A 26,859-nucleotide genomic window follows, 5' to 3' on the forward strand; every position below is an offset into this window, starting at 1 on the left:
TACACTTCAAAGGACTTGTTACTCGCCGAGCCTAACAACAGCAGACCAATGACCTTGTTACTTACCGGACCTAACCAGAACAGACCTATGTACTTGTTACTCGCCGGACCTAACCAGAGCAGACCAATGACCTTGTTACTTGCCGGACCTAACCACAACCGACCAATGATCTTGTTACTCGCCGGACCTAACCAGAACAGAACTATATTCTTGTTACTCACCGGGCCTAACCAGAGCAGACCAATGGTTGTTACTCGCCGGACCTGACCAGAGCAGACCAATGGTATTGTTACTCGTCGGACCAAAGCAGAACATATCAATGGACTTGTTACGCGCCGGACCTAACCACAGCAGACCAATGCTCTTGTTACTCGCCGGACCTAACCACGGCAGACCAATGGTCTTGTTACTCGCCGGACCTAACCAGAACATACCATTCCTCTTGTTACGTGCCGGACCTAACCAGAACAGATGAATGGTCTTGTTACTCGCCCAGCCTAACCGCGGCAGACCAATGCTCTTGTTACTCGCCGGGCCTAACCAGAACAGATCAAATGCTCTTGTTACTCGCCGGACCTAACCAGAATACACCAATGTTCCTGTCACTCGGCCAGCCTAACCACAGCAGACCAATGGCATTTACTCTCCGGGACTAACCACAGCGAACCAGTGCTCTTGTTACTCGCCGGACATAACCAGAACAGACCAATAGTCCTGTCACTCGCCCAGCCTAACCACAGCAGACTAATGACCTCGTTGTTCACCGGACCTAACCAGAGCGGACCAACGGTCTTGTTACTCGCCGAAGCAAACCAGAGCAGACAACGGACTTATTACTCGGCGGAACTAACGAGAGCGAACCAATGGTCCTGTTACTTGCCGGAACTAACCCCACCAGACCAACTGCCTTGTTACTCGCCGGACATAACCACAGCAGACCAATGGTCTTGTTACTCGCTACACATAACCAGACGAGACCAATTACCTTGTTACTCGCCCGACGTAACGAGAACAGGCTAATGGTCTCGTTAATCGCCGAACGTAACACAGCAGACAAACGGCCTTGTTACTCACCCAGCGTAACCACACCAGACCAACGGCCTTGTTACCCGCCGAACCTAACCACAAGAGTCCAATAGTGTCGTTATTCTCTGGATCTAACCACAGCAGACCATTGGTCTTCTTACCAGGCGGACCTAACATCACCGGAAAAACGATAGTGTTACTCGCAGGATTTAACTAGAGCAGACCAATGGTCTTGTTACTCGCCGGACCTACCAGAGGAGACCAATGGTCTTGTTACTCGCCGGACCTACCAGAGGAGACCACTGTTCCTTTTACTTGCCGGACCTAACCAGAGCAGACCAGTCGCCTTGTTACTCGCCGCACCTAACCAGAACAGGCCAATGGTGTTCTTACTTGCCGGACCTAACCAGAGCATACCAATGGCCTTGTTATTCGCCGGACCTACCAGGGGAGACCAATGTTCTTACTAGCCGGACCTAATCGGAGCAGACCAATGGCCTTGTTAGTCGGCGGACCTACCAGAGGAGACCAGTCCTTGGTATTCGCCGGAATTAACCAGAGGAGACCAGTGGCCTTGTTACTCGCAGGACCTAACCAGAACAGGCTAATGGCCTTTTTACTCGCCGAACCAAACCACAGCCGCCCAGTGGTCTTGTTTCGCCGAACATAATCAGAACCGACCAATGGTCATTTTACTCGACGTATCTAACCAGAGCAGAATAATGGTCTTGTTTCTCGCCGGATCTAACAAGAGCAGAATAATTGTCTTGTTACTCGCCGGACCTAACTAGAGCAGACTAATGGTCTTGTTACTCGTCAGACGAAGCAAAGCAGACCACTGGTCTAGTTACTCACCAGACTTAACCAAAGCAAACGGATGGTCTAGTTATTCGCCGGGTTTAATCAGAGGAGACCAATGGTCTTGTTACTCGTCGGACCTAAGCAGAGCAGACCAATATTCTTGTTATTCGTCGGATCTAATCAGAGCAGACCAATCATCTTGTAACCCGCCAGACTCATCCAGAGAATAGCAATGGTCTTGTTACTTGCCAGAACTAACCAAAGCAGACAAAAGATCTTGTTACTCGCCGGGTCTAACAAAAGCAGACCAATGGTCTTGTTACTCACCGGATGTAACGAGAGCAGGCCAAACATCGCGTTTTTCGCCGGACCTAACCGGAGCAGACCAATAGTCTAGTTACTCGCCGGACCTAACCAGAGCAGACCAATGGCCTTGTTACTCGCCGGCTCTAACCAGAGCAGAATAATTGCCTTGTTACTCGCCGGACCTAACCAGAGCAGACCAAAGGTCTAGTTTCTTGCCGAACCAAATCAGAGCAGACCAGTTTTCTTGTTATTCACCGGGCTTAACCAGAGCAGACAAGTGGTCTTGTTACTCACCGAATCAATCCAGAGCAGAAAAGTGTTCTTGTTACTCGTGGGACCTAACCAGAGCTGGCCTATGTTCTAGTTACTCGTCGAACCAAGCCAGAGCAGACAAATGTTCTTGATACTCGCCTGACTTAAGACCTAACCGGAGCACACCAATGGCCTTTTTACTCACTCGCCGAGCCAAACCAGAGTAGCCCAGTGGTCATGTTACTCGCCGGGTCTAACCAGAGCAGAATAATAGCCGTGTTACTCGCCAGACCTAACCCGAGCAAGGAATGGACTTTGTTATACGCCGTGTCTAACCAGAATAGTCGTATTGTCTTGTTACTCGCTGGGTTGAACCAGTGCAGATCAATGGTCGTGTTACTCGCCGGACCCAGTCACAGCAGACCAATGGTCTAGTTAATTGCCGAACCAAACCACAGCAGACCAATGGCCTTGTTATTCGCCGGACTTAAACGGAGCAAACTAATGGTCTTGATACTTGCCGGGTCTAACCAGAGCAGATCAATAGTCTCGTTACTCGCCGGATCTAACCAGGGCAGGCCAATGGCCTTGTTACTCGCCGAACCAAACCAGAGCAGACTAATGGCCTTGTTACTTGCCGAACATACCCAGAATAGACCAATGGTCTTGTTACTCGCCAGATTCAACCAGAGCAGATCAATGGTTTGTTACTCGCCGGACCTAAGCAGAGCATACTAATTGTCTTGTTACTCGCCGGGCCTAACCAGAGCAAACCAATGGTCTCGTTACTGCCGGATCTAACAGGAGCAGACGAATGGTCTTTTTGCTCGCCGAACATAACCAGAACAGACAAGTAGTCTTGTTTAATCGCGAGACTTAAACAGAGCAGACCAATGGTCTTGTTATACGCCGGTCCTAAACAGATCAGACAATTGGTCTTGTTACTCGCCGGAACTAACCAGAGGAGCCCTATGGCGTTTTAATTCCCCGAACCTAACCAGAACAGGCCAATGGTATTGTTATTCGCCGGACCTAACGAGAGCAGACTAATGGTCTTGAAACTCACCGGGTCTAACCGGAGCAAACCAATGGTCTCGTTACTCGCCGGATCTAACCAGATCAGACCAATGGTCTTGTTACTTGTCGGAACTAACCAGAGGAGACCAATGGTCATGTTACTCGCTAAGCCTAACAACAGCGAACCAATGGTCTTGTTACTCTCCGGCCCTAACCTCACCGGGCAAATGATCTTGTTACTCGCCGAGCCTAGGACTGACCAATGGTCTTTTTACTCGCCGGACCTAACCACAGCAGACCAATGGTCTTGTTACTTGCCGAGCCTAACCAGAGCAGACCGATGGTCTTGTTACTAGCCGATACCTACCAGAGCAGACCAATGGTCCTTTTATTCGCCGAGCCTAACTTCAGCAGACCACTGGTCTTGTTACTCGTTGAGCCTAACCAGAGCAGACCAGTGGTCTTGTTACTCTCCGGGCCTAATCCGAACCAATGGTCTTGTTATTCGCCGAACATATCCAGAACAGTCCAATGATCTATTTACTCTCCGAGCCTAGCCAGATGAGGCCAGTCGTCCTGTTACTCGCTGGACCTGACCAGAAGAGACCAATAATCTTGTTTCACGCCGAATCTAACCAGAGCAGGCCAATGGTCTTGTTTCTCGCCGAATCTAATGGAGCAGGTAAATGGTCTTATAGCTTGCTGGACCTAACCACAGCAAGCCAGTGGTCTTGTTACTGCCGGACCTAACCACAGCAGATCACTTCTTGTCAAACAGAATCACGGCCCAATCAGCATGGGAAGGAAAAAATGTAATTCAGTGTTCTTTAAAATTCGAGTTTTGTCCACCCTTGAACAAAGAATGTGCTCCGGCTGTTTCGCCAATATTCGCCATTGTCGTCGCCCTCCTTCAACTATACCCTGCGTTTTGCGAACCGGTAAGAAAAATTTACCGATGGTTGTTTGCCACTTTATTTCCAACATTTTACCTGTTTCTGGAGGTAGAGGGTTCGTTCCTCGCGCCAAACAAGCGTGCATACATTTTGCACTGGACGGATGAGGGAACACTTCGTTGGCCTGCCTTCTTTCTACTAGTTCTTTTCCCGTTCAAGCGCATCGGTGTTGACGGAGATGGTGCGTTACAAAAGAGAGCAATTCTGCCAGAGTTGCTTCTCAGAATCAAATATTACTTTGATGTTTGGTGTACTTTTCTCTGTAATAAAACGCTCTAGGTCGTCTCCTTACTTGGAATGTATGCAATTACTAACAGTCTTTCATATTCACTAGAGTCTTAGCTATTCTTTGATGGGTGGCAACACTACACTCTTTAACACTACTAATCACTGTATCGCAAACATGTTACTGGAAATTGGTTGTCATGTTTCTAAATAATGACATCCAGCTCTACGCAGTCTTCGCGATATTTAAAACGTTCCAAATATGAATGGTTTCGTTCATGTTTGGTGCATCCTTATGGGAATACATGTAGTAAATCCTTATTTGCTGGGGTTACAGGTCCACCTCCTCCAAGATTACAAGTGAGCTTATGGGCAAATCAAGCACTACACAATGAAATGCCTTGGCGAGCTTGTTTAGAATCATGAGATTGTCCCTGTACGCAATTTTGCGAGCAGAGAGCCTTCCTTCGCGAGAAAAATTCAAATGCCTTATTCTCGCCATATTACTTGTGTTAGAACAAGGATAATAACGATATAACCTCACTGGAGTTAACGCATTGCAAGTAATACTTTATTTCCCTGTTCAACCAAAGACAGCGGTAATTAATAACGGTGAACATTTTGTCGCTGTATTGGATTGTCGTTATATCCGATTTTGCGAAACCGGAAGAAACCTCACAAACAACACAATCAGTATGAACCAGCAATCAGTTTGTTCAAAGCTTGTTTTCTCGGATGATATCCGTACTACGGCTTACTCGTTTAGTATATATGTTCTATCTCAGATACTACGTGAACGCATATCTTTAATTTCATTCTTATAATGTGTAATAGTATCACTCCAGAGGCTTCTGTGACTAACTTTTTCGTATTCAGACAGCGACGCCTAAACTAACTTAAGCGTATATGTATCTCGAAACCTTTTCCAAGCTCCAGTAGAGTATGGTAATAGCCTTTCCGAAATTCAACCGGACGAGAGAAAATATGAACTAATCTGCGAGATTAGAGATGTATTACATCGTTATTTAATTGCAGTACCTAGCATCAGAATTAAACGATCGTTAATTTTAGTCTTAATTTATAAGCAAATACAACTGCTGGGTGCCACGTTTATTACGAGAGTGTTTTCTCCTCTTTCATTTGGAATTTAGTTTTCAAAAAACAAATCGACTCCGACATCGCTCTCGTATGTCGATGAGAGAGCTTCGCTAGTGCGCATAGCGCAAAAACGACACCCTAGATGATCGATTGCATTAAATATACCCGCTGGAGTGTATACATATCGATAATGAAAAATACACAGTGTAATACAGATATATCCCAAGGACAGGAACAATGTCGTTACAACGGAATTTCGCTATAACGGCCTTCAATAATTCCTGGAAGAACAGTGAAAGGGTAAGCGACCAATACCACCTCAGTTCACATTCAATCGACAAGCACATGCAGAATACGGCTAGGTGAGGTACATTAAGAATATAACCTAGTGGAATTAGGCGGGCTGATTTGAGCGCGTTTTATATCACCTGATTCGTAAATGCTCACACCAACGTGGGATATGGGAGCGAACCCATCAGCTCCTGCGATCCCTATTGGTACAATACGATATCCTTGTGACTGCTCTACTAGCGCTAATATGACGCTGATTCCAATACTTACGAGCGGACGTTGTAGTCAGCAACAAACCAGAGCAGACCGATGGTCTTGTTACTCGCCGATACCTCCCTACTACTGTTCTACAAGGAATTCCCTCCAAATTGAAAATTAACCATGTGGGGCGATTAGCTGTCCGAAAATAGTAAATATTACATTTTTTTAAATTACAGTGAAAATTAATGTAATGTATAATTTCATGTTATCCGTATGCAGGCAACCCTAGTATTAGGGCAGCTGTCTTTATCCTAACCAGTAACAAACAATAGTGGGACTCCATGAACCTCGTGGATCTCGGTGATTAACAGCAGTAGGTACCGTAGAGAAGCAGAGGACTGGGATCAAGGTACCGAGAAATGGCTAAGGCACAAGCACCACGGTCCTCAGGCGGCCCAATCGAAATCAGAAGAATAAATGTTATTAAACATGTTCTTACGTGTGGGGGCGGTAGAATAAAGCAACGGCATGTACTGCCTGTTTATAGAGGTGACTAAAAGAAAACCAGGGCTGTCATCTTGGCAGCCATGGGGCAACCACCTCGTGCCAGGCTCCTCACTTTCATCTTTCCTAGTCGAACTCCCTCGGTCAGCTCTTGTTCACGAAGGCCCTAGCCCTACGGAGTCTTTCAGTTTCACGCCCTTTGTGGCCCTTGTTTTTCTTTGGCCGATTCCTTCATGTTTGGAAGCGTCGGACCTCTCCTGTATTCCGTCTGGGTAGTGTTAATAGAGAATGGTTGTCACCCATTTGTACTTCCATCTAATACAGTAATCACCACCACCTGACCTCGTGGGAAATGAGGTCGTCAGGATCGAATCCCTGCAACTTAGCCACTGAACTAAATTTTGTCCCTTGGTAGTAATAACAAGATACATTATGTTGAAGTGTGTGAGGAGACCATGCAGTGACAGGAGGACGGGACACTAGGGCTAGAGTTACCCTGTGGTCGTCGATACCAGAGAACTCGTGGAACTCCTCCCTGGTGATCATAAAGGCGGCGAGGTTGGCAGTGTAGATGGCAAGGAAGACGACAGCGAACATAGCCCACACGTTGGTCATGAACCTGGAAACACGAAACGTTTCCTCATTACACGTTACTAAATACAAATCACGAACAGTGAATAGTTAAATAATATATACACTGTAGAATTACATGATAAGTGAAATTTCTCCAGCTGAGGTTAACAAATGCACGAACATACAGCACTATCAAGAAATTGCCCATCTCATTAAAAAGTGCCACCCATACTAGTACTACTCTTACTAGTCCCACTCCCAGCAAGTCGTCACCTCCACATTCTACGTTCATTCAGAAATTCAGTTTTAAACCCGACTTTTGAGCACGCTCATTGTCGTGGACACTTAAGCAATTCCTCTAACCAAGAACACTTACACTAAACTGATTTCAGTTTTCAATACTATATCTTTCTTGTCAGCAATTACGTTAAGTAACAATACTGGAAAATATGTGACACTGCAAATTATATCCGTTTGGTTTACATCTCAAAATTACTGCTACACACATGGTAACACTTGTGAAATGACTGGACTGTTCTAATGTTCTAATCCGCGATGCAAACTCCACCAAGCGGGTTGCTTACCACGAGGTGCAGTTCCTCTCGTAATTAACAGCGTCTCGGACACTTTGACACTACCCACTAAAAGTACTGAAATTACACTTCACATTTCGACTTTAAATTATGATACTGAAGGGCGTGAAAGGTCCTACAGTTTCCTGCTTCTGTGTTTGATGGTACCTAGTCAGCAGTGTGATAGAAATACCACAGGCAGGCGATATCGTGGGTGTCTTTCTACCAGCTCCTCCAACGGGGGTAAGAAAGAATTTCTCCCACATCTATATACATGAAGTTGTAGGGGGTCCGCTGTCTGTAATTTTGTTTGTTTTGTCAATTTTTCAGTTATATAGCCACTTTAGGCCAACTCAATACCGTATCAGTGGTTTTATTTTTCGTGTATGTTTGTCTGTTTGTTCCACCATCACGTCGAAACAGTTAAATTGATTTCGACCAAACTTCACATTTAGAGTATGCTCATCACGGGGAAGGTTTTGATATGCATATGATTTAAGAAGATTAAGAGAGGTTATAGGAAAAGCAAAACTGTTTTCTTACATGTTCTGTGATACTATTGATTCTCTGTAAAGTGCGTGGACCGTACCTGAAACGTCCCTTCATTATAAACAACATTTTTATGTTCATACTTTCGTTTACTCTTCAAATGACGAAGAAAGTTAATACTATTTTCTGCGGGCCTCGTGTTCTGCATTTAGTGACCGACAATGGACCTACAGGTTACCATGGCAACGTCTCTGACTTCTTGCCATTTTCGTCATAATTCATGTAAACTCATGGTTGTTCGTTGGGTTGAAAGAAAGACAGACGTCCATCGGCCATTCTGCGGGATATTGGCCGAATATAGTTGGAGGTTACAATATTCCTGTTGATATTTGAACGGTACTGCGGAATGTAGCCCATTATTTCACACCGCAAGATGTTTTCTGGCATTTACTATAATGTTTACTGTATTTCTATTCTACTTTTGTTTTCCGCTTTAATTTCTTGCCTCTGCCTTGCCTCTTTAGGCTTAAGTAATAACACCGTAAGTCATCTTCTTATTTGTTTACCTAAGAATCTCTCCACCTAAATGTCTCCTCTGTTACCGCCTTCCTTTATCCGTAACTTATAACTACACTTTTTAATGAGGGCGATTTTATTTCCAAATACATCCACTTGATATTTACATGTTTGTCCCATCCGGCTACCCTCAGTTATAATCCCATTTTATGTTAATTTAAACTTTCTTAACATTATTACTTTCTTCCTTAATTACTCCAAATGTATGCGAGTGCTAATCCCGAAATCTTAGAGGAAAAATTCCAAGTTGTTCAAATCGACGTTATTTTAATGACGGTGCGGACCTTCGCTTTCGAAATAATTGGTAGCTAAACGATCTCGTACCGAGCTCGATAGCTGCAGTCGCTTAAGTGCGGCCAGTATCTAGTATTCGGAAGATAGTAAGTTCGAACCCCACTGTCGGCAGCCCTGAAGATGGTTTTCCGTGGTTTCCCATTTTCACACCAGGCAAATGCTGGGGCTGTACCTTAATTAAGGCCACGGCCTCTTCCTTCCCACTCCCAGCCCTTCCCTGTCCCATCGTCGCCATAAGACCTATCTGTGTCGGAGCGACGTAAAGCAACTAGCAAAAAAAAAAAAAAAAAAAAAAAAACGATCTCGTACTGGGAGGGTCATATTGCCAGCCTTTCTGGTGAGCACTTGTGAAATCCTAAGTAAGGTAGTGTGTTTCTTTGACAGTAGTGAAGATAGCAATAATTGCTAAAATATGAGATGAAGTTGGTATGGTCATGTCAACATAGACTTCGACCGTTGCCCTAGTTCATAGTGCCTGTCTATTGAACAGTAACTGCTTAGTTCCAACTCATTTATGGACTTAGTCATAGATTCATTAAATTAACTCACGTCTGAAGAAAACTGACCTGGCGGTGAATCCCCGAGGAGAATCGACGTGTACGGCGGCTTGGAAGAGCACGGCCCACACCAACCAGTAGGTGCGGAACAGCGAGAACCTGTGGTTTGGGGACGGCGAGGTTTGCTGGAACACGCACTGAAATATGGTCACTACATATAGAGTACACTAGACATAAAGGGTACGAAATGAGTTTCAGAGGATTAGAAGGGTTAATATGACGTGACCTACTGAGCTTTCAAGAGACATTCGAGGAGTAAGTGATGCTTGTCAGATTTAGGCTACATCTCGACCAAATGAAGTGAGTGGAAGGGTACATTCCTGTAGAAACATTAACAACTGAGGAGGACCATGTTAGAGTAAAACGCACCGACTGCGCAGAGGTGCGGTGAAGCCAGTTTGGCTACTCACAACAGCACGAATGTGTGAACATTCTTTCATACAGTTATATCTCGAATACCAAAGTAGCGAACTCGATAGCTGCAGTCGCTTAAGTGCGGCCAGTATCCAGTATTCGGGAGATAGCAGGTTCGAACCCCACTGTCGGCAGCCCTGAAAATGGTTTTCCGTGGTTTCCCATTTTCACACCAGGCAAATGCTGGGGCTGTACCTTAATTAAGGCCACGACCGCTTCCTTCCCACTCCTAGCCCTTTTCTGTCCCATCGTCGCCATAAGACGAATGTGTCGGTGCGACGTAAAGCAACTAGCAAAAAAAAAAAAAAAAAAACCAAAGCGATGACCTATATTTTTCGTGTGCTTAGAAGTTTCCTGAAAGTCGAAATTAATTTTTAGCATCAAACCCCGAGAAAGTGTTGGGAGAAATTTTTGAGATATTACTGAAGGTAAATGGATGCTGAGAAGCTGATATGTCCACGATCACTGGAAAAATCAAAAACTCCATAAAATCACTGACCTGGCCGAGTTGGGTGGGAGTACTGAAGCAAAACACCAGTAAGTACGCAAGCCGTGAAGAAATTAATGAATATGCAATTACGAAACTAATGTACTAAATAGTTTTATCTCTACCGTACTCAAATTGAGAAGAAAGGCTAACAATAAACACAGAATGAAAATAACAGCAAATATTAAAACAAAATTAAAATATAACAAATTAAATTAATAAAAATAAAATTACCTGAGCATTAATTAAAAGCAGAGATACCGCCAAGATCATCTCCGTCACCGTCGTCTTCACTTCCACTTTCTTCGTCACTTTCTTGGAGAAAGGGCGCCATTGCATCATCCCTAGTGTGCCGTTCCCGCGTCCAGGTTGAGTCGCATGAGATCCAGGCTAGCTAGTATATAATTCCATTTCTCGCTATTTAAAGTTTATGGGCTATGGGTTCCACATTAGAGAAAAGATCACCGATTTATGCTAGTGGAAATGCCTAACTTACGCAGTGGATGTCTCCTACTCGTATTCTTAGTTAGTTTCCACCTCTGGCTTACGCGATTACCAAGGGGTTAGCACTTACAACTAAACATCTATTCTAGAAGTCATTAAAAGAATGGCTAAATTTTACCATGTATCATTTATTATAAATCAAGAAAGGTTAGAAGCAAAAAAAAAGGTCGTCAAAAATTCTTCTTTGAAATGGTAAGTAATAAGCATTGTTATATATCTTGAAATTCATCTTGAAATGTTAAGTTGAAAGCATTAAATTGAAATAAGATCTCAAATTGGGATTATTAAAAATGAAAACATTACATTAAAAGACATTAATTAAAAATACTAGATTGAAAATATCTGATTGAAAAGAAATAAATTAAGTCAAAAAAGACATTAGATGCATCTAAATAAATGAATGAAAATTACTTTGAATCACAATATATACACTGTCGTAGATTGAAAGTATTTAAATGTTGGACGCAGCTTCCCTACTTGGTAATGAGTAAAACTGAAAATTGGAATCACATCTTTCATTCTGTAAATTCTTGTAAAATTATTCCGAAAATCCTACTTGCTTTCATCTAATATTCGTTAATTCCTTGCAATAAGGTAACTTTGCTTGACTCAAACTATTTGTGTCCAAATACACAACCAGACTGACATGAGAAAATATCTTCAGAAATATTTAAAACAGTTAATATGTATCACACTTTTCAAACATGTTCTCAGATTTCTTGGCATTTCTTCTTGCAGAGACAAAGACAACCCCCTTTAAGTCAATATATTCTTTAAAATATTATGATCAAACATCGTATCCAGAAATTATACAAATTGTTCTCTTATTTGAGCATTCTATGTCATAACATTGTACTATCAAGTGTATCTGACCATCACTCAATCAAATCACACCGTAATTGGTTGTGAGAAGACTTTACTTACTACCAACAACTCTCAGTTGTGAAGCTAAGTCACCAGTGATATCGGATAATGCATTGGAATAAACCTCAAAGCTTCCCTAATATGTGAGAAAATTCTTACGATCAGAAGAAGTACATGGATGTAGAATCATTTGGTGATCTACAATTAAAATATCAACATACGGATGGCATTGAGAACGTATCCTACTCTATCTATGGCTTATTCAAGGATAAACGGTCGATTGAAGACAAACTATATTCATTCACCATCTCAAAAATACGTAACTTGGAATACTATCTTCATTAAAATAAACTATGGTCTTACTCACGAAGAACAATAATCATCACCAACATTAATCATCATAACCTGATATCATTATTCACATTTAAAACCATCACTTCACATTTCATATCAATATAGCACTTCCCTTCACAGTAACTGCATTAACTCATTTCAACTCGAAGTATATCTTAACAGTCATCATTGACCGTGTACCTGACTACTCTGTCACAGTCTCAATCTTTTAATAATTCCGTAAAATGTTACCATATCCTTCTATTTAGTAAACATATCCTACATACAATCTCATTTCCACTATTATTTGATGTCATAAGTTCTCACATAAGCCTAGTATTTATCGCAACGTCGTATGACGTTCACCAAGAGACAAAAATTTAACCTCCTTTCATATTACATTGACAGCATTAAGAACGGATGCCTTATTATCACTGGTTGACTATATCCTATACATGGATTTGACATTTAGGTCCGATGAATACCTATCAACCTTTAACCTAACTATGGTACTCGTCTTCTCGTATATAATCATTTCACTGACATTAATTACAATAGCACTTTAAAAAATAGATACATTTTCACTTACAGCATTGACTTAAATAAACTTATCTTTGCTCTGATTCCCCCGCTGGCATCTCATGTCCGGGTGGATGGACATGTGGGCACATATCCCGGTTTTTCCCTCAACTGTTTGGGAACATCTGGGAGTGTCTCGGCTGGTTATCGGTCCTTATGGGCTGGAAACATCATCCCGTGCCGCCATCATCTAGGTAGCCTCGCCTTCATTTTCTTAGTGCATGCTGCTGGTCTCTCGAGCAATCGGAACAAAACAAGACGTCAGTATGGTTAATGTCGTCATCTTATGGATATGCTTTTCTACAATCTGAATATGATAAAGGAATATTGTTCTTAGAAAACTGATCTTGGAAGTATTCTAAAATTTGGAATATGTAAAAATGAATATTCCAATTGAATTATGGAAATATGTGTATATATATTCTTCTTCTCTCTCTCTTTGTCGATATTACAGCTTTTTAGCCTCTCAGAATTGATGTTATCGGCTAATACGTCGTCTTGGGTGTATATCGTGACGTAGCAATACGGAAGTCTTTATATTTTAAAGTACGATTTAATTTCGCGGCGTGAAATATTCTTGTGCACTAATACTTCGTAAAACAGTTGTGAACTAAGGTTTCACTCTATTTTATGGCTATTATTCTGGTGCAATGATGTTTTTCTTCCTCTTAAGTATGACCGTGACGTTCTCCTTTTATGCGAATCGAAATTTAAGTTTTTTAAATAATAACTCTTAACAATCTTCATACGTCTTTCTTTACCACTGCCTTCTATGCTCCTTTCTCGCCGAGCGCTTGACGAAAACATTACTTCTTCGACGTTCTTATGACTTAAACTCCATTTTTGTTCCAATTGGATCTTGTTGAGAACAGTGAAATGGCACACTAGGGATCTCTCGCGCATAATTTCTCTCTTGTAATTCCTCCGCGTGCCGTACACATTTTTCCTATGCCTCAGTTGATATGCTTGCAATAGCCTCATGTGTCAGTCTGTCAACGTCGCCGATTTTAAAAGTTCTGCTTTTGTCGGCAGCATGCAATTTCATTTGGGCCCAAATTAGCTCAATAGGGATGTAGGCAGAGAAAGTTCGCGCCAGATAGCGCTCGTGTACTACTGGGTAAGCGCAAGGCGATCGTCTTATGTTTCTCCCAGTCAGCTGCGAGTAATATATAGAATGTGACCGACTTTTCTGAGCTAGAGCCGATTGTATCTTCTCTAGTTTTACTACAAGACTATATTAATGAATTGTATAGGTATATCCCCTGGTATATTATGGACGATTTTCAGCGTTTAAGCCTTGAACAGCTGCAAAATGAGCTACGGACCAGAAACGCTAAAACTAGCGGGAGGAAGGAAGAATTAGTACCGGTACAGCGGTAATTAGATAGGAGTCAGCATGCCTTTTCCTTAAGATAACAATTGCTTGAGTATTGTACATTGATAAATATATAAATATACCTCCACAAGACTTAAATCATAAATAGATATTTAAACATCCATTTGCTCCCCTTGTCTATACTTCGATTCGTGTATTTTTTAAGGTTGATGGCTTACATGAAACTGCAGATACAGCCTCTGTACACCACCAAAGGCATGTAAATATTCTTGAGTTTCCCAGTGCCGGTTCCTTTGAATATTTGACCATCAGCCTTAAGGTGAAGATCACTATCACAAATTTGCATCTGATGGATTATTTCGCATTTAGAAAATCGGAAATAGATGGAACACCTGTTTCCAACTACAAATCATTGTGTTATGTTGGATATAGACTTTTCAGTGGAATGTTTGTTTTGTTTATAAAAGGTTGAAATTCTAAAATGCAGTGCTGTGATATCCGAGTACACAAAACCTAAGACCTATGATGTGAAGTTTAATTTAGGATTACCTCGTGATATTATAGGAGGGGAATGTGAACGTTTTGCTGGAGCAGGCCCCAAGGCATGTTGTAAGCATATTGCTGCTGTAAGCTACGCATTACAGCACTTGTGCAAGACTAGCATTATTCAGTGTTCAGAAACATGCAGCCAAAATGTATAAAGTTTTCAGCATCCCCCTACCAAACGGTTGAGGCCAGTTAGCCCTATGAAAGTGGAATGTTTGCCCTTGGAACAAGTGCCGGGCTGAGTGGCTCAGACGGTAAAGGCGCTGGCCTTCTAACCCCAACTTGGCAGGTTCGATCCTGGCTCAGTCCGGTGGTATTTGAAGGTGCTCAAATATGACAGCCTCGTGTCGGTAGATTTACTGGCACGTAAAAGAACTCCTGCGGGACTAAATTCCGGCACCTCGACGTCTCCAAAGACCGTAAAAGTAGTTAGTGGGACGTAAAGCAAATAACATTATTATTATTATTACTTGGAACAAGTTTTGTTATGTATAATCTCAATTGCACCCGTTATAACTCTAGTCGAGGGGCATTTCTGTCTAAAAGCAAGGGGGCTGTTTTCAAGGATATGCTCTCTATCAGTCCAAATATTCAACTCTTTAAATTGGCAGTACACGAAATTAATCCAAACATTAAATTTCTCCCAACAGTAGTTTTATCGATTCCGAATTTAAGGCCTAGTTCTTAGTCAGATTTGTTGTCCTTAAGCTTCATAACAGTCAAGAAGAAACACAGTCTGGGTTCAGGAGGGATTATCTGTAAATTATATCTGTTTTCTCCCAGAACAGCAAACACCAAATTACGATGTTGGACGTCTACAAACCCTGTATAAAGCAATATGGCATCACGATTACGCATTGCTTGCTCAACAACCAAATTACCTGTAGAATATTTTGAGTGCTGGTGTCTTTGAAAATGGGAATCACAAATGTAACATTCACTTCGTCGGGTATATTCACAATTTCTTCCCGTACTTCAAGGGAGGTTATTTCTGCATATTCCGATATTGTAGGCTTATCGTGGTCATCAGGCAAATTTTTGGTGCATGGCCTCTTCACTGTTTTCGTTGTGTTCGTGGTCGACGGAAAAAGCGATGGAACAGCACCCGGTTTTAATCTTGCTCTCTCACCTTTAAATTCAAACGCATAAATTCGGTGGTTGTTATCAAAATGCCTAATCAGTTTATCGGTAGAAAATAGGAATTATTCCCGTTCGCAAATCGGACTTGCCCAACAAAATTTTCGTGAAGTCACCGGGTTAAAAATAATGGGAACACCCTTTAATACTTTCGGTCAGATTCTTCTCACCGAAATTTTTCCTTCTAATAGCATGTAACCATTTCTTCCTCATTTCTTTATTTTGTGGATACTGGTGAAACGAAAATGGGCTTCCCTGATATTTTCAAAGAGGAACACTGCAACAGCTCGACATAGTCACGAAAATAACAATTTAAGCAACTTAAATTCGTGGATATTTAGCGGCATGAGTACACAGGAGACAAATGGAGAGCGCATTGCGCTTACCCAGTAAAACAGCAGTGCGCTCTATCGGTGCTAGTTCTATACATCCCTATTGGATTATAATGGCAGTGGTGGGGAGGCGAACTACTTGATGGCCATGTTGTTCGGCAGTGCTTTTTATTTAGTATGGCACTGTCTTCGATTTAAATAATTTTTCCACAGCGAGAATTCTTCTCTTGTCTGGGAAGAAGTGTCAGGAATGTTGGGCCTCGAAAGCCAAGGCTTTCCGTGTATTGGTGCATGGAGCTCGATCGAGCTGGAAAGAATGAATATTGGCATTGTCCATTACCATTGTGGAATTGGGTTGCATGTTAGGCAATCATTTTTCAACAAACTGTCTCTTGAAAAGTAGTAAGTAGGGGAGCTATGACAGTTCACGGGAAATTGTTTCCTACGCCACTGCCACCTCTAGTACTGTAGCTAGGCGGGTTCTGACCCGAAGTCATTGACCTCTAATATAGTAGTATGGCTATGCCGATCCGCGAAATTGCATGAGAGAGAGATCCTAACCACACAGACGCCATCTTAGAGGGGGCCTAACCTCAGCTATAGGGACAGTTGCCCTTCTCGGCCTGGATTTTGCATGAGAGAGCAAGCCTAACCACACATTCGCCATTTCGAAGGGTCTTAACCTCAGTTTTACGGTCAGATTCGTTTCCTGACGTGGGCAGTTTTCATCATGGAGGGGCGTAACCTCAGTTTTACGGTCAGATGCCCTTCCAAACATGGACAGTCGCCATCTTGAAGGGGCCTAACCTAAGTTTTACGGCCAGATGCCGTTCCTGACGTGGACAGTTGCCAACTTGGAGGGGCGTAATCTCAGTTTTACAGGCAGATGCCCTTCCCGACGGCGTCAGTTGCTATCTGGGAGGAGCCTAACCTCCCTCCTCCTCCTTAGATGGCTGCCTTTCACTACAACAATTGCGCAAGATGGCGTTTATACATAGGCTCTTAAGGAGAAAGCTAGTCTAGGGGCTACTGCGCAAGATGGTGGCTATATATGTGCTCTTATGGAGAAAACTAGTCCAGATGCTACTGCGCAAGATGGCGGCTATACGTAGGCTCTTACGGAGAAAGCTGGCTCAAGGCAGACGTAGGATTTAAGGAGATGGCCAAGGGGAGATAGCGCAAGACGGCGGCTATACACAGGTTCTTATGGAGGAAGCTAGACCAGAGGCTATTACGCAAGATGGCGGCTATACATAGGCTCTTATGAAGAAAGGTGGTTCAGTGGAGACAGGGGATTTGAGGAGCCGGCCAAGGGGCGATTGCGTAAGATGGTGGCAATAAACGAGCTCTTATGGAGAATGCTAGTCCAGAGGCAACTGCGCAAGATGGCGGCTATACGTAGGTTCTTACGGAGAAAGCTGGCTCAAGGGAGACATAGGACTTAAGGAGCCTGCCTAGGGGCGATTGCGCAAGATGGCGACTATAGGTAGGCTCTTATGGAGAAATCTAGTCCAGAGGCTACTGCGCAAGATGGCGGGTATACGTAGGCTCTTACGGAGAAAGCTGGCTCAAGGGAGACATAGGACTTAAGGAGCCTGCCTACGGGCGATTGCGCAAGATGGCGGCTATACACGTGCTCTTATGGAGAAAGCTAGTCCAGAGGCTACTGCGCAAGATGGAGGGTATACGTAGACTCTTACGGAGAAAGCTGGCTCCGGGGAGACATGGGACTTAAGCAGCTTGCCTAGGGGAGATTGCGCAAGATGGCGGCTATACATGTGCTCTTATTGAGGAAGGTAATTCAGAAGCTACTGCGCAAGATGGCGGCTATACGTAGGTTCTTACGGAGAAATCTGGCTCAGGGAAGACATAGGACTTAAGGAGCCTGCCTAGGAGGGATTGCGCAAGTTGGCGGCTATACACGTGCTCTTATGGAGAAAGGTAGCCTAGAGGCTACTGCACAAGATGGCGGCTAAACATAGGCTCTTATGGAGGAAGCTAATCCAGAGGCTACTGCGCAATATGGCGGCTATAAACAGGCTCTTATGAAGAAAGCTGGCTCACTGGAGACATAAGATTAAAGGAGCTGACCAAGGGGCGATTGCGCAAGATGGCGGCTATACACAGGCTCTTGTGGAGGAAGCTGGCGTGGTTAGGACCTCTCATCTTGACAGCTGATAAAACACGTAGATTTTAAATTCCGCGCCCCTACGTGCTTAAGGTGGCAACAATGAGTTTAGGCCCTGTCAGGATTGCAGCATTGAGGTTAGTCACGTTTACTTGTTTAAATTCCGCACTCACTTGGTTAGTACCTAACAGCTGTCAGAAGCACGTGGAGTTTAATTCCGCGGCCCCTACGTTCTTAAGGTGGCAAGAATGAGGTTAGGCCCTGTCTGGATAGCAGCAGTGAGGTTAGTTACATTTACTTGTTTAAATTCCGCACTCACTTGGTTAGTGCCTGACAGCTGTCAAAAGCACGTAGAGTTTAATTCCGCGGCCCCTACGTTCTTAAGGTGGCAAGAATGAGGTTAGGCCCTGTCTGGATAGCAGCAGTGAGGTTAGCCACGTTCATTTGTTTAAATTCCGCGCCCTCGTAGTTACAATGTGACAGCATTCAAAAAGCACTTGGATTTTAAATCTCACGCTCCACGTAGTTACGTAAGTGCACGTGGTTAGGACATGCCAAGATAGCAGCTATCACCTTAATAGCTGTTTAAATTCCGCGCCCATGTAGTTATAATTGGAACAGTGAGGTTAGAGTCCGTGAAGATGTGCTTTTAACAGCTGACAAGATGACAGTGCCTAACGTGTCGGACCCTAACGTCACTTTCTTGGACAAGAGAATGTCGCTTACCTCACTGCTGGCATCTCAACAGGGCCAAACCTCACTGCAGCCATCTTAACGACGGAGAGGGTGCGGAATTTAGCTGGCCTCAGACCCAGATAAAGAGAGGAGAGGCACCCTAAATACTACAAAGAGTAAGCCCTTTTTCCCCTTTAGCCCTTTAGCCCTTTAGCCCATTTGACCTCCCTTTATCCCTTTAACCCATTAGCTCTTTAGCCCATTAGCCCTTTAGCCCATTAGACCTTTATCTCTAGGAAGAGGGTGCGGTGACGAGGAGGAGGAGGAAGAGTCCTTTCGTCGTTTTGGCCTTTTTATCAGACGTGACCCCTGGGTTCCATTCCGTATCATGTGTGTAGCACGAATATTTTTGGTTCAGCATTTTACAATCCTACATTCATCACTTCTAACAGCTTACAAAGGTTATAACAACATTCTATGTTTATCTACATCTCATCATTCTGATTATGCTTTGTCTGCCTCAGTTCGCAAAGGTTAGGTAAAAAAACTATTGAGTCATACGTTGCTAGTTGTGAGACCCTAAGGCAGCTCTCTAGTTATGTTTATAGAGGATGGTTGCCTAGTTGTACTTCCTCTTAAAACAATAATCACCACCACCACCTCTAGTTATGTCTATTCGAATAGAGTGTAACTTGCATAGCAGCCCTTGCCTCAGATCTCGAATGTTCGGTAGATAAATCTAATAGGTCATAAGTTACAAGTTGTAAGCCCATGCGGCAGCTCTGTAGAGATAGACTTATAAGAACAACGTATCGCCATTAGCTCCTGGTCCATCTCCTTAAAGTTAGTCTCATATTACCAATGTATAGCATCCATCTTGCCTCAGGGGCCTTAGCAATAGGAAGTTGTACGCACCCGCCATCTTGAGCAATCGCCCCTTGGCCGGCTCCTTAAATCCCATGTCCCCCCTGAGCCAGCTTTCTCCAAAAGAGCCTATGTATAGCCGCCATCTTGCGCATTAACCACTGGGGCTAGCATTCTCCATAAGAGCCCTTGTCTAGCCGCCATCTTACCCAAGCACCGTTAGTTCGTCTGTTTAAGTCCTACGTCTTCCCTAGACCAGCTTTCTCCATGAGAGCCTATAAATAGCCGCCATCTTGTTCATTAGCCACTGGGGCTACCTTTCTCCATAAGAGCCCGAGTATAGCCGCCATCTTGCCCAAGCGCCCTTAGGCCATCTCCTTAAGTCCTACGTTTCCCCTAGACCAGCTTTCTCCATAAGAGCCTATGTATAGCCACCATCTTGCGCATGAGCCATTGGGGCTAGCTTTCTCCATAAGAGCCCGTGTGTAGCCGCAATCTTGCCCAAGCGCCCTTAGGTCGTCTCCTTAAGTCCTATGTCTTTCCTAGACCATCTTTCTCCAAAAGAGCCCGTGTTTAACCGCCATCTTGTGCAATTATCGTCGGGAAGGGCAGCCTGCTGAGGAGGAGAAGGGATGTTAGTCCCCTCCAAGATAGCGACTGACGACGTCGGGAAGGGCATCATGCCGTAAAACTAGGGTTACGCTCCTCCAAGATGGCAACTGTCCACGTCGGGAAGGGCATCTGAGCGTAAAACTGAGGTTAGGCGACTGTGAGGTTAGGTTTGCTCTCTTAATAAATTCCACGTCGTGAAGGGCAACTGGCCGTAAAAATGAAGTTGGCCCCCTCCAAGATGGCGTCTGTGAGGTTGGGATCGCTCCCTTAAGCAAATTCGCGAATCTACATAGTCATTTTACTACACTCGGGGTCAATGAACTCTGGTCAGAATCCGCCTAGCTACACTATTAGAGGTGGCAGTAGCGTAGATAAAAATTGTGCGTGAACTGTCATAGTTCCCCCTCTTGAATAGTTGATATCGTTACGGTAGTCTGAATGTGTTGTGTTGGATTTCGAGCGGAATACTAATTTGCACTGTGGGATGAATCCAGTAGCATGGCGCACAATGAGGCCTCTCCCATTACCAACGGGTACCCTCAATCCTCCGGGACCATCACTCATTTTCCAACAGGCACGTTTGGTGTGATTCTGATTCATCTACGTCTCGTCTAGATATAATATTAAAGACGTCTCGGTTTCTTTTAGTTTATGAATTGTTCTCAAGAAGGTTATACTAGCTGCAACAATGTCAACCCTTTCCATCAGGAATCTCCTCCCGTCATTGCATTTCTGAAAGAAGACCCCCCCCCTTTTTTATTTTTAGAATCCGCAGTATAGAATCTTTACTGCCTTTAAATCCCACTGCTGCCTTCATTTTCCGCGCGTTCCAATGCCGTAGGATATTGGCCTTTTTTATACATATCAGATATTGTTTTACGCAGAAACATTTTTATTGACATCATCGAGATCCGTCACTGGCTTCTTCCTCTTAGAGTTCTTCCCTCGCGAGCTGAACGCTTGCTATCCTCTGTACTGTTCGCAGGCCGTGGCAACATCGCGTTCCTACCTTCCCCGCCTCTGCTGCATGCTTACACTCCAAATACACTGACTGACAGAGCAAATGCAACACCAAGAAGGAGTGGTTCGAAAGGGATGAAAGTTGGGGAAAAAACAGAGACGGCACGGACGAATAATTGATGTTTATTTCAAACCGATATGCAGGTTACACAATGCGCACGGCATCGACTCAGTGGGATGTAGGACCACCGCGAGCGGCGATGCACGCAGAAACACGTCGAGGTACAGAATCAATAAGAGTGCGGATGGTGTCCTGAGGGATGTTTCTCCATTCTCTGTCAACCATTTGCCACAGTTGGTCGTCCGTACGAGGCTGGGGCAGAGTTTGCAAACGGCGTCCAATGAGATCCCACACGTGTTCGATTGGTGAGAGATCCGGAGAGTACGCTGGCCACGGAAGCATCTGTACACCTCGTAGAGCCTGTTGGGAGATGCGAGCAGTGTGTGGGCGGGCATTATCCTGCTGAAACAGAGCATTGGGGAGCCCCTGAAGGTACGGGAGTGCCACCGGCCGCAGCACATGCTGCACGTAGCGGTGGGCATTTAACGTGCCTTGAATACGCACTAGAGGTGACGTGGAATCATACGCAATAGCGCCCCAAACCATGATGCCGCGTTGTCTAGCGGTAGGGCGCTCCACAGTTACTGCCGGATTTGACCTTTCTCCACGCCGACGCCACACTCGTCTGCGGTGACTATCACTGACAGAACAGAAGCGTGACTCATCGGAGAACACGACGTTCCGCCATTCCCTCATCCAAGTCGCTCTAGCCCGGCACCATGCCAGGCGTGCACGTCTATGCTGTGGAGTGAATGGTAGTCTTCTGAGCGGACGCCGGGAGTGCAGGCCTCCTTCAACCAATCGACGGGAAATTGTTCTGGTCGATATTGGAACAGCCAGGGTGTCTTGCACATGCTGAAGAATGGCGGTTGACGTGGCGTGCGGGGCTGCCACCGCTTGGCGGCGGATGCGCCGATCCTCGCGTGCTGACGTCACTCGGGCTGCGCTTGGACCCCTCGCACGTGCCACATGTCCCTGCGCCAACCATCTTCGCCATAGGCGCTGCACCGTGGACACATCCCTATGGGTATCGGCTGCGATTTGACGAAGCGACCAACCTGCCCTTCTCAGCCCGATCACCATACCCCTCGTAAAGTCGTCTGTCTGCTGGAAATGCCTCCGTTGACGGCGGCCTGGCATTCTTAGCTATACACGTGTCCTGTGGCACACGACAACACGTTCTACAATGACTGTCGGCTGAGAAATCACGGTACGAAGTGGGCCATTCGCCAACGCCGTGTCCCATTTATCGTTCGCTACGTGCGCAGCACATCGGCGCATTTCACATCATGAGCATACCTCAGTGACGTCAGTCTACCCTGCAATTGGCATAAAGTTCTGACCACTCCTTCTTGGTGTTGCATTTGCTCTGTCAGTCAGTGTACTATTTTCATCGCCAGTCGAAGCAATACTTGTCTCTTTGCTCTTCCTAGATCCATCTTACACACGCAAATAATCCCTAAATTCCTAGATTATGATATTTACTAATAAAACTAGAAACATTAGCTCGTGAGCCGCACAAACAGGCACATCTTACTGAAATGGCTCAGCGGAAAACACGTCATACTACAAAGTGCGCGAATGTTACTGCGCAACCATCTTCCCGGCTGCGTTCTACTCTAACAACTACAAACCATAGTTAACAGGACATTACTGTCCCATGTTAAATGAAACTGCATAAGTTGTAAGGAATCTCTTAGGATCTCTACCAACATTTATTCCAATTTCTAAAAACGTAATGTGTAATATATAACTATGAATTTTCTTGAAGAAGTCCTGACAATGGGATGCCAGTAGAGTGGACGACAAGAAGAACAAGTTGGATTGTATAATCTGTCGAACCATATAATCTGAAGGAGAGTGTGAGCAGGCAAAAGAAGTAGACTTTGAACCGACAACAGCATATTGCCCTGTCTTTGGCAGCCGAGGGACATTTCTGCAAGCTATTTTCGATTTCTAAACCAAGAAGTGGTCGTTCTCGCACTGAAAAATTTTAGTACAAATTCCGTGTAGTTGATAATTAATAGGTAGACGTTTACCATATGAACTACGTTGTATTCATTGTGCTATGGCAATGTGCAGTGGCAGAAAAAATGAAATAATAATATTATTATTGTTGTTTATTTTCCTCAGATTGTACATGTACAACCCAGGAGGGTAGATGGAGAAAGTGCCTCCATTCCCGCGTAAACTCTACTGAATATTTACATATGTATAAAGAATATTAAATTTACACTCCAAATACTGCACTCTTGGAATAATAATGATCTTAATTTATGTTACACAAGGCCCCTGTTGACATGCCCGGCCACATTCACCTGTACTTGAACAAATATTTATGTATGTGACCCGTTACGCGTAAAGGGACCGCAAAGTCTGTGGCGTTTCACTTGTTGCGCTACCTATGGGTTTTATTAACAAACTAAGTTACACAACAGTTCGCCAATGGATGTCTTGAAAACTTCGTAAGAAAATTATATAAAACTGCAATTGCAATAATTCTAAAAATTACAGTTTTGTCAATCACAGCGCACAATAATTAATATATTCTGAATTGTTACACCCAGAAATATGGACTCTTTGCTAAGTGCTCAGTATTTTATGGCAATTTTAGAACTAAAAAATCTCGAAAAAGTAATTCCGACTTGTGTGCAATTGGTCACAAATACATTTTCTTTATTGCGCGGAGGAAGTGAGGAGGGTTCCATAGCCGGGCAGTACGAGGGGGAAACCGGCACTCAGGTACTTGTTTGAAATCTTGAGCCCAACATGGATTTCAATTGCAGACACTATTCTAAGAATACAAGTTTCCTGACAACTGAATTACCATCAACAATGACTGCCCTAAAGGTTTAATTAAACTCATTTGTAAACGGGAACATGTCGTCGGCGTAGCAAGTACGACTTTTTGCTATTACTACGGACGTCTTTGAGGTTGAGGAGGTAGCTGCATGGGGTAGTTTTAGAAATATTTTGCCGTTTGTAAGAAAACAAGGCATATGTGTTAGACTGACTCTGAAGTTCAATAGACGATGGGGAAAATTCACTATTGAGCAGAAAAATAAAAGTACGAGTGTTTATAGGAAGGTTGGAACTTAAAAAGTGGCAACTATTTATTTACAACAGATACAAAAGAGTTTGACGTTAGCAACCTTTACTGTCCTTCAACGTGGTCACCAGCGTTGTGTATAACCCGTTGCCAGCGATGTGGAAGTCGTAGTATAACTTTAGCAGAGCCTGTTCTGTTGATGGTGCGAATGGAGCGATCTACTGCCTGTCGAATCTCTGCACCAGTTCTGAAGCGAATGCTCACGAATCGTCTGGTTTCGATCACTGTCCACTCTCACTCGTAGGACTACCTGCCAGATGTATGTCCGCCACAGTTTGCCGACCATCGTTGAGGCTTTTACCCAACGTGCCACTGTTCTGTAAGGCAATGCAGATTCCCCGCAAGCCTCCTGAAGACGTTGATGACACTGTGGTGCTGTACGACCTCTGGCACATTCAATCTTGATCCAACTCCGTTGTTCCTGTTTCAAAAAACATAGGGAGAACGTTACGTTAGACCGCTAGCTCACATGTGATTGTGTTTCTCTCGCTTATGGCGCACGCAGGTGATGTGGGAAGGGCGAGTCCATTTGCTCTGAGGTAAGGTAGGTATGTAACCAACGTATGCTGTCAGCGACAATGTTAGATTCTGTTGCATAGCGTCTCCACAGCAGCGTTGCCACTATTTAAATTCCAACCCTCGCATTAGCCGCATATGTCCATCAGAACAACATTCGTTGTGTTCATTTTCCCACATTGAGTTCGGCACGGTAAGATTCATTTTCCTTTACACACCAGAACAGCAAAAGACAAGGAAAATTGTTCTGGACTACATATTGCTGACGAGACCTAGTGTTATGGTGTGTGCGACAGCAGATCTGACTCAGGCTCATCCTTGGCTTTGAGAACATGAAAGTGACCGAGGTATGAATGATGCTAGTAAAGCCATTCCTTATACACCCAGTCTCTGTTATTTATGGTGTGAAAATGTTGCATATAGGGTCGGCTGGTGCATGCATTTCTGAAGGCTTGGCAGAGTGGATGTAATATCAACTTCTGTCTCAGTAAGGAACGGAACGGGTAACTACCTCACTCCTCATTTCCCTAGTACGATGAAAGAAAAACTCAGGGCACATAATTATCGTCAAAATACGATGAGGAGATTGATGAATAATAGTGGGACTCCAGCTCCGGCGGCATCTTCTCCCTCTCGCGGCTGGAGAACCGATCCTGTGAGGATAGCTTGGCTAAGTTAATCTAAGCTAACCTCACATACTGGCTAAGTTAATCTAAGCTAACCTCACATACTGGCTAAGTTAATCTAAGCTAACCTCACACCTTGGTTAAGTAAAGTTGAGGTAACCTGACATGTTAGCGAAAGTGCGAGTTTAAGGCCACGCAAAAGTGCAACATCCTCCAAGGTGTGAGGCTAAGCCCCTGCTCCCAGCAAAGGTGTGAGTTTAAGTCCCACCTAAAGTGCAACCCCATCCAAGAACCCTTCTCCTAGCCGAGATGTGAGGGTAAGGCCTCGCCAAAATGCACCCCCTCCAAGATGTGACGCTAAGCCTCTGTTCCCAGGGAAGGTGTGAATTTGAAGTCCCGCTGAAGTGTGACGCCCAGCCCCTGTTCCTAGAGAAGGTGTGAGGTTAACGCCCCGCTAAAGTGCAACCCCTCCAAGATGTGAGGCTAAGCCTCCACTCCTAGCGAAGGTGTGAGTTTAAGGCCACGCCTAACTGCAACCCCATCCATAGTGAGAGGCTATGCCCCTGCTCTTAGCGAAGGTGTGAGTTTAAGTTCCTGACAAACTGCAACACACTCAAAGTTGTGAGGGTAATCCCATGCTCTAAGCGAAGGTGTGAGGTTAAGGCCCCGCCAACGTGCAACACCCTCCAAGATGAGGGACAAAGGGCCTGCTCCTGTTAAAGATGTGAGGTTAGGGCCCCTCCAGAGTGCAACCCCATTCATAATGCGAGGCTAAGCCGTTGCTCTTAACGAAGATGTGAGTTTAAGCCCCATTCAGGGAGTGAGTCTAAGCCCGTGCTCCTAGCGAAGGTGTGAGTTTAAAGCCCCGTAGTGTGAGGGTAAGCCCCTGCTCCCAGCAAAGGTGTCAGGTTAGGCCCCTCCAAAGTGCAACCACCTCCAATGTGTGAGGCTAAGCCCCTGCTCCTAGCGAAAGTGTGAGTT

At 44.3% G+C, this 26,859-nt stretch overlaps 1 protein-coding gene across 1 annotated transcript in view; it reads right to left on the reverse strand.

Annotated features, from left to right (window-relative positions):
* The window catches only part of Nmdar2 (NMDA receptor 2), an 826,846-nt gene that overhangs the window by 52,111 nt on the left and 747,876 nt on the right, over window positions 1-26,859 (reverse strand). Inside the window, exons 11-12 of the mRNA XM_067148050.2 lie at window positions 9,745-9,860; window positions 7,170-7,293 (exon numbers count right to left, since the gene is read on the reverse strand). Coding sequence (XP_067004151.1) covers window positions 7,170-7,293; window positions 9,745-9,860 — 240 coding nt within the window. The remainder of the gene's footprint in view (window positions 1-7,169; window positions 7,294-9,744; window positions 9,861-26,859) is intronic.

This window comes from Anabrus simplex, chromosome 5, assembly GCF_040414725.1.
Source record: "Anabrus simplex isolate iqAnaSimp1 chromosome 5, ASM4041472v1, whole genome shotgun sequence".
Taxonomy (NCBI): Eukaryota; Metazoa; Arthropoda; class Insecta; order Orthoptera; family Tettigoniidae; genus Anabrus; species Anabrus simplex.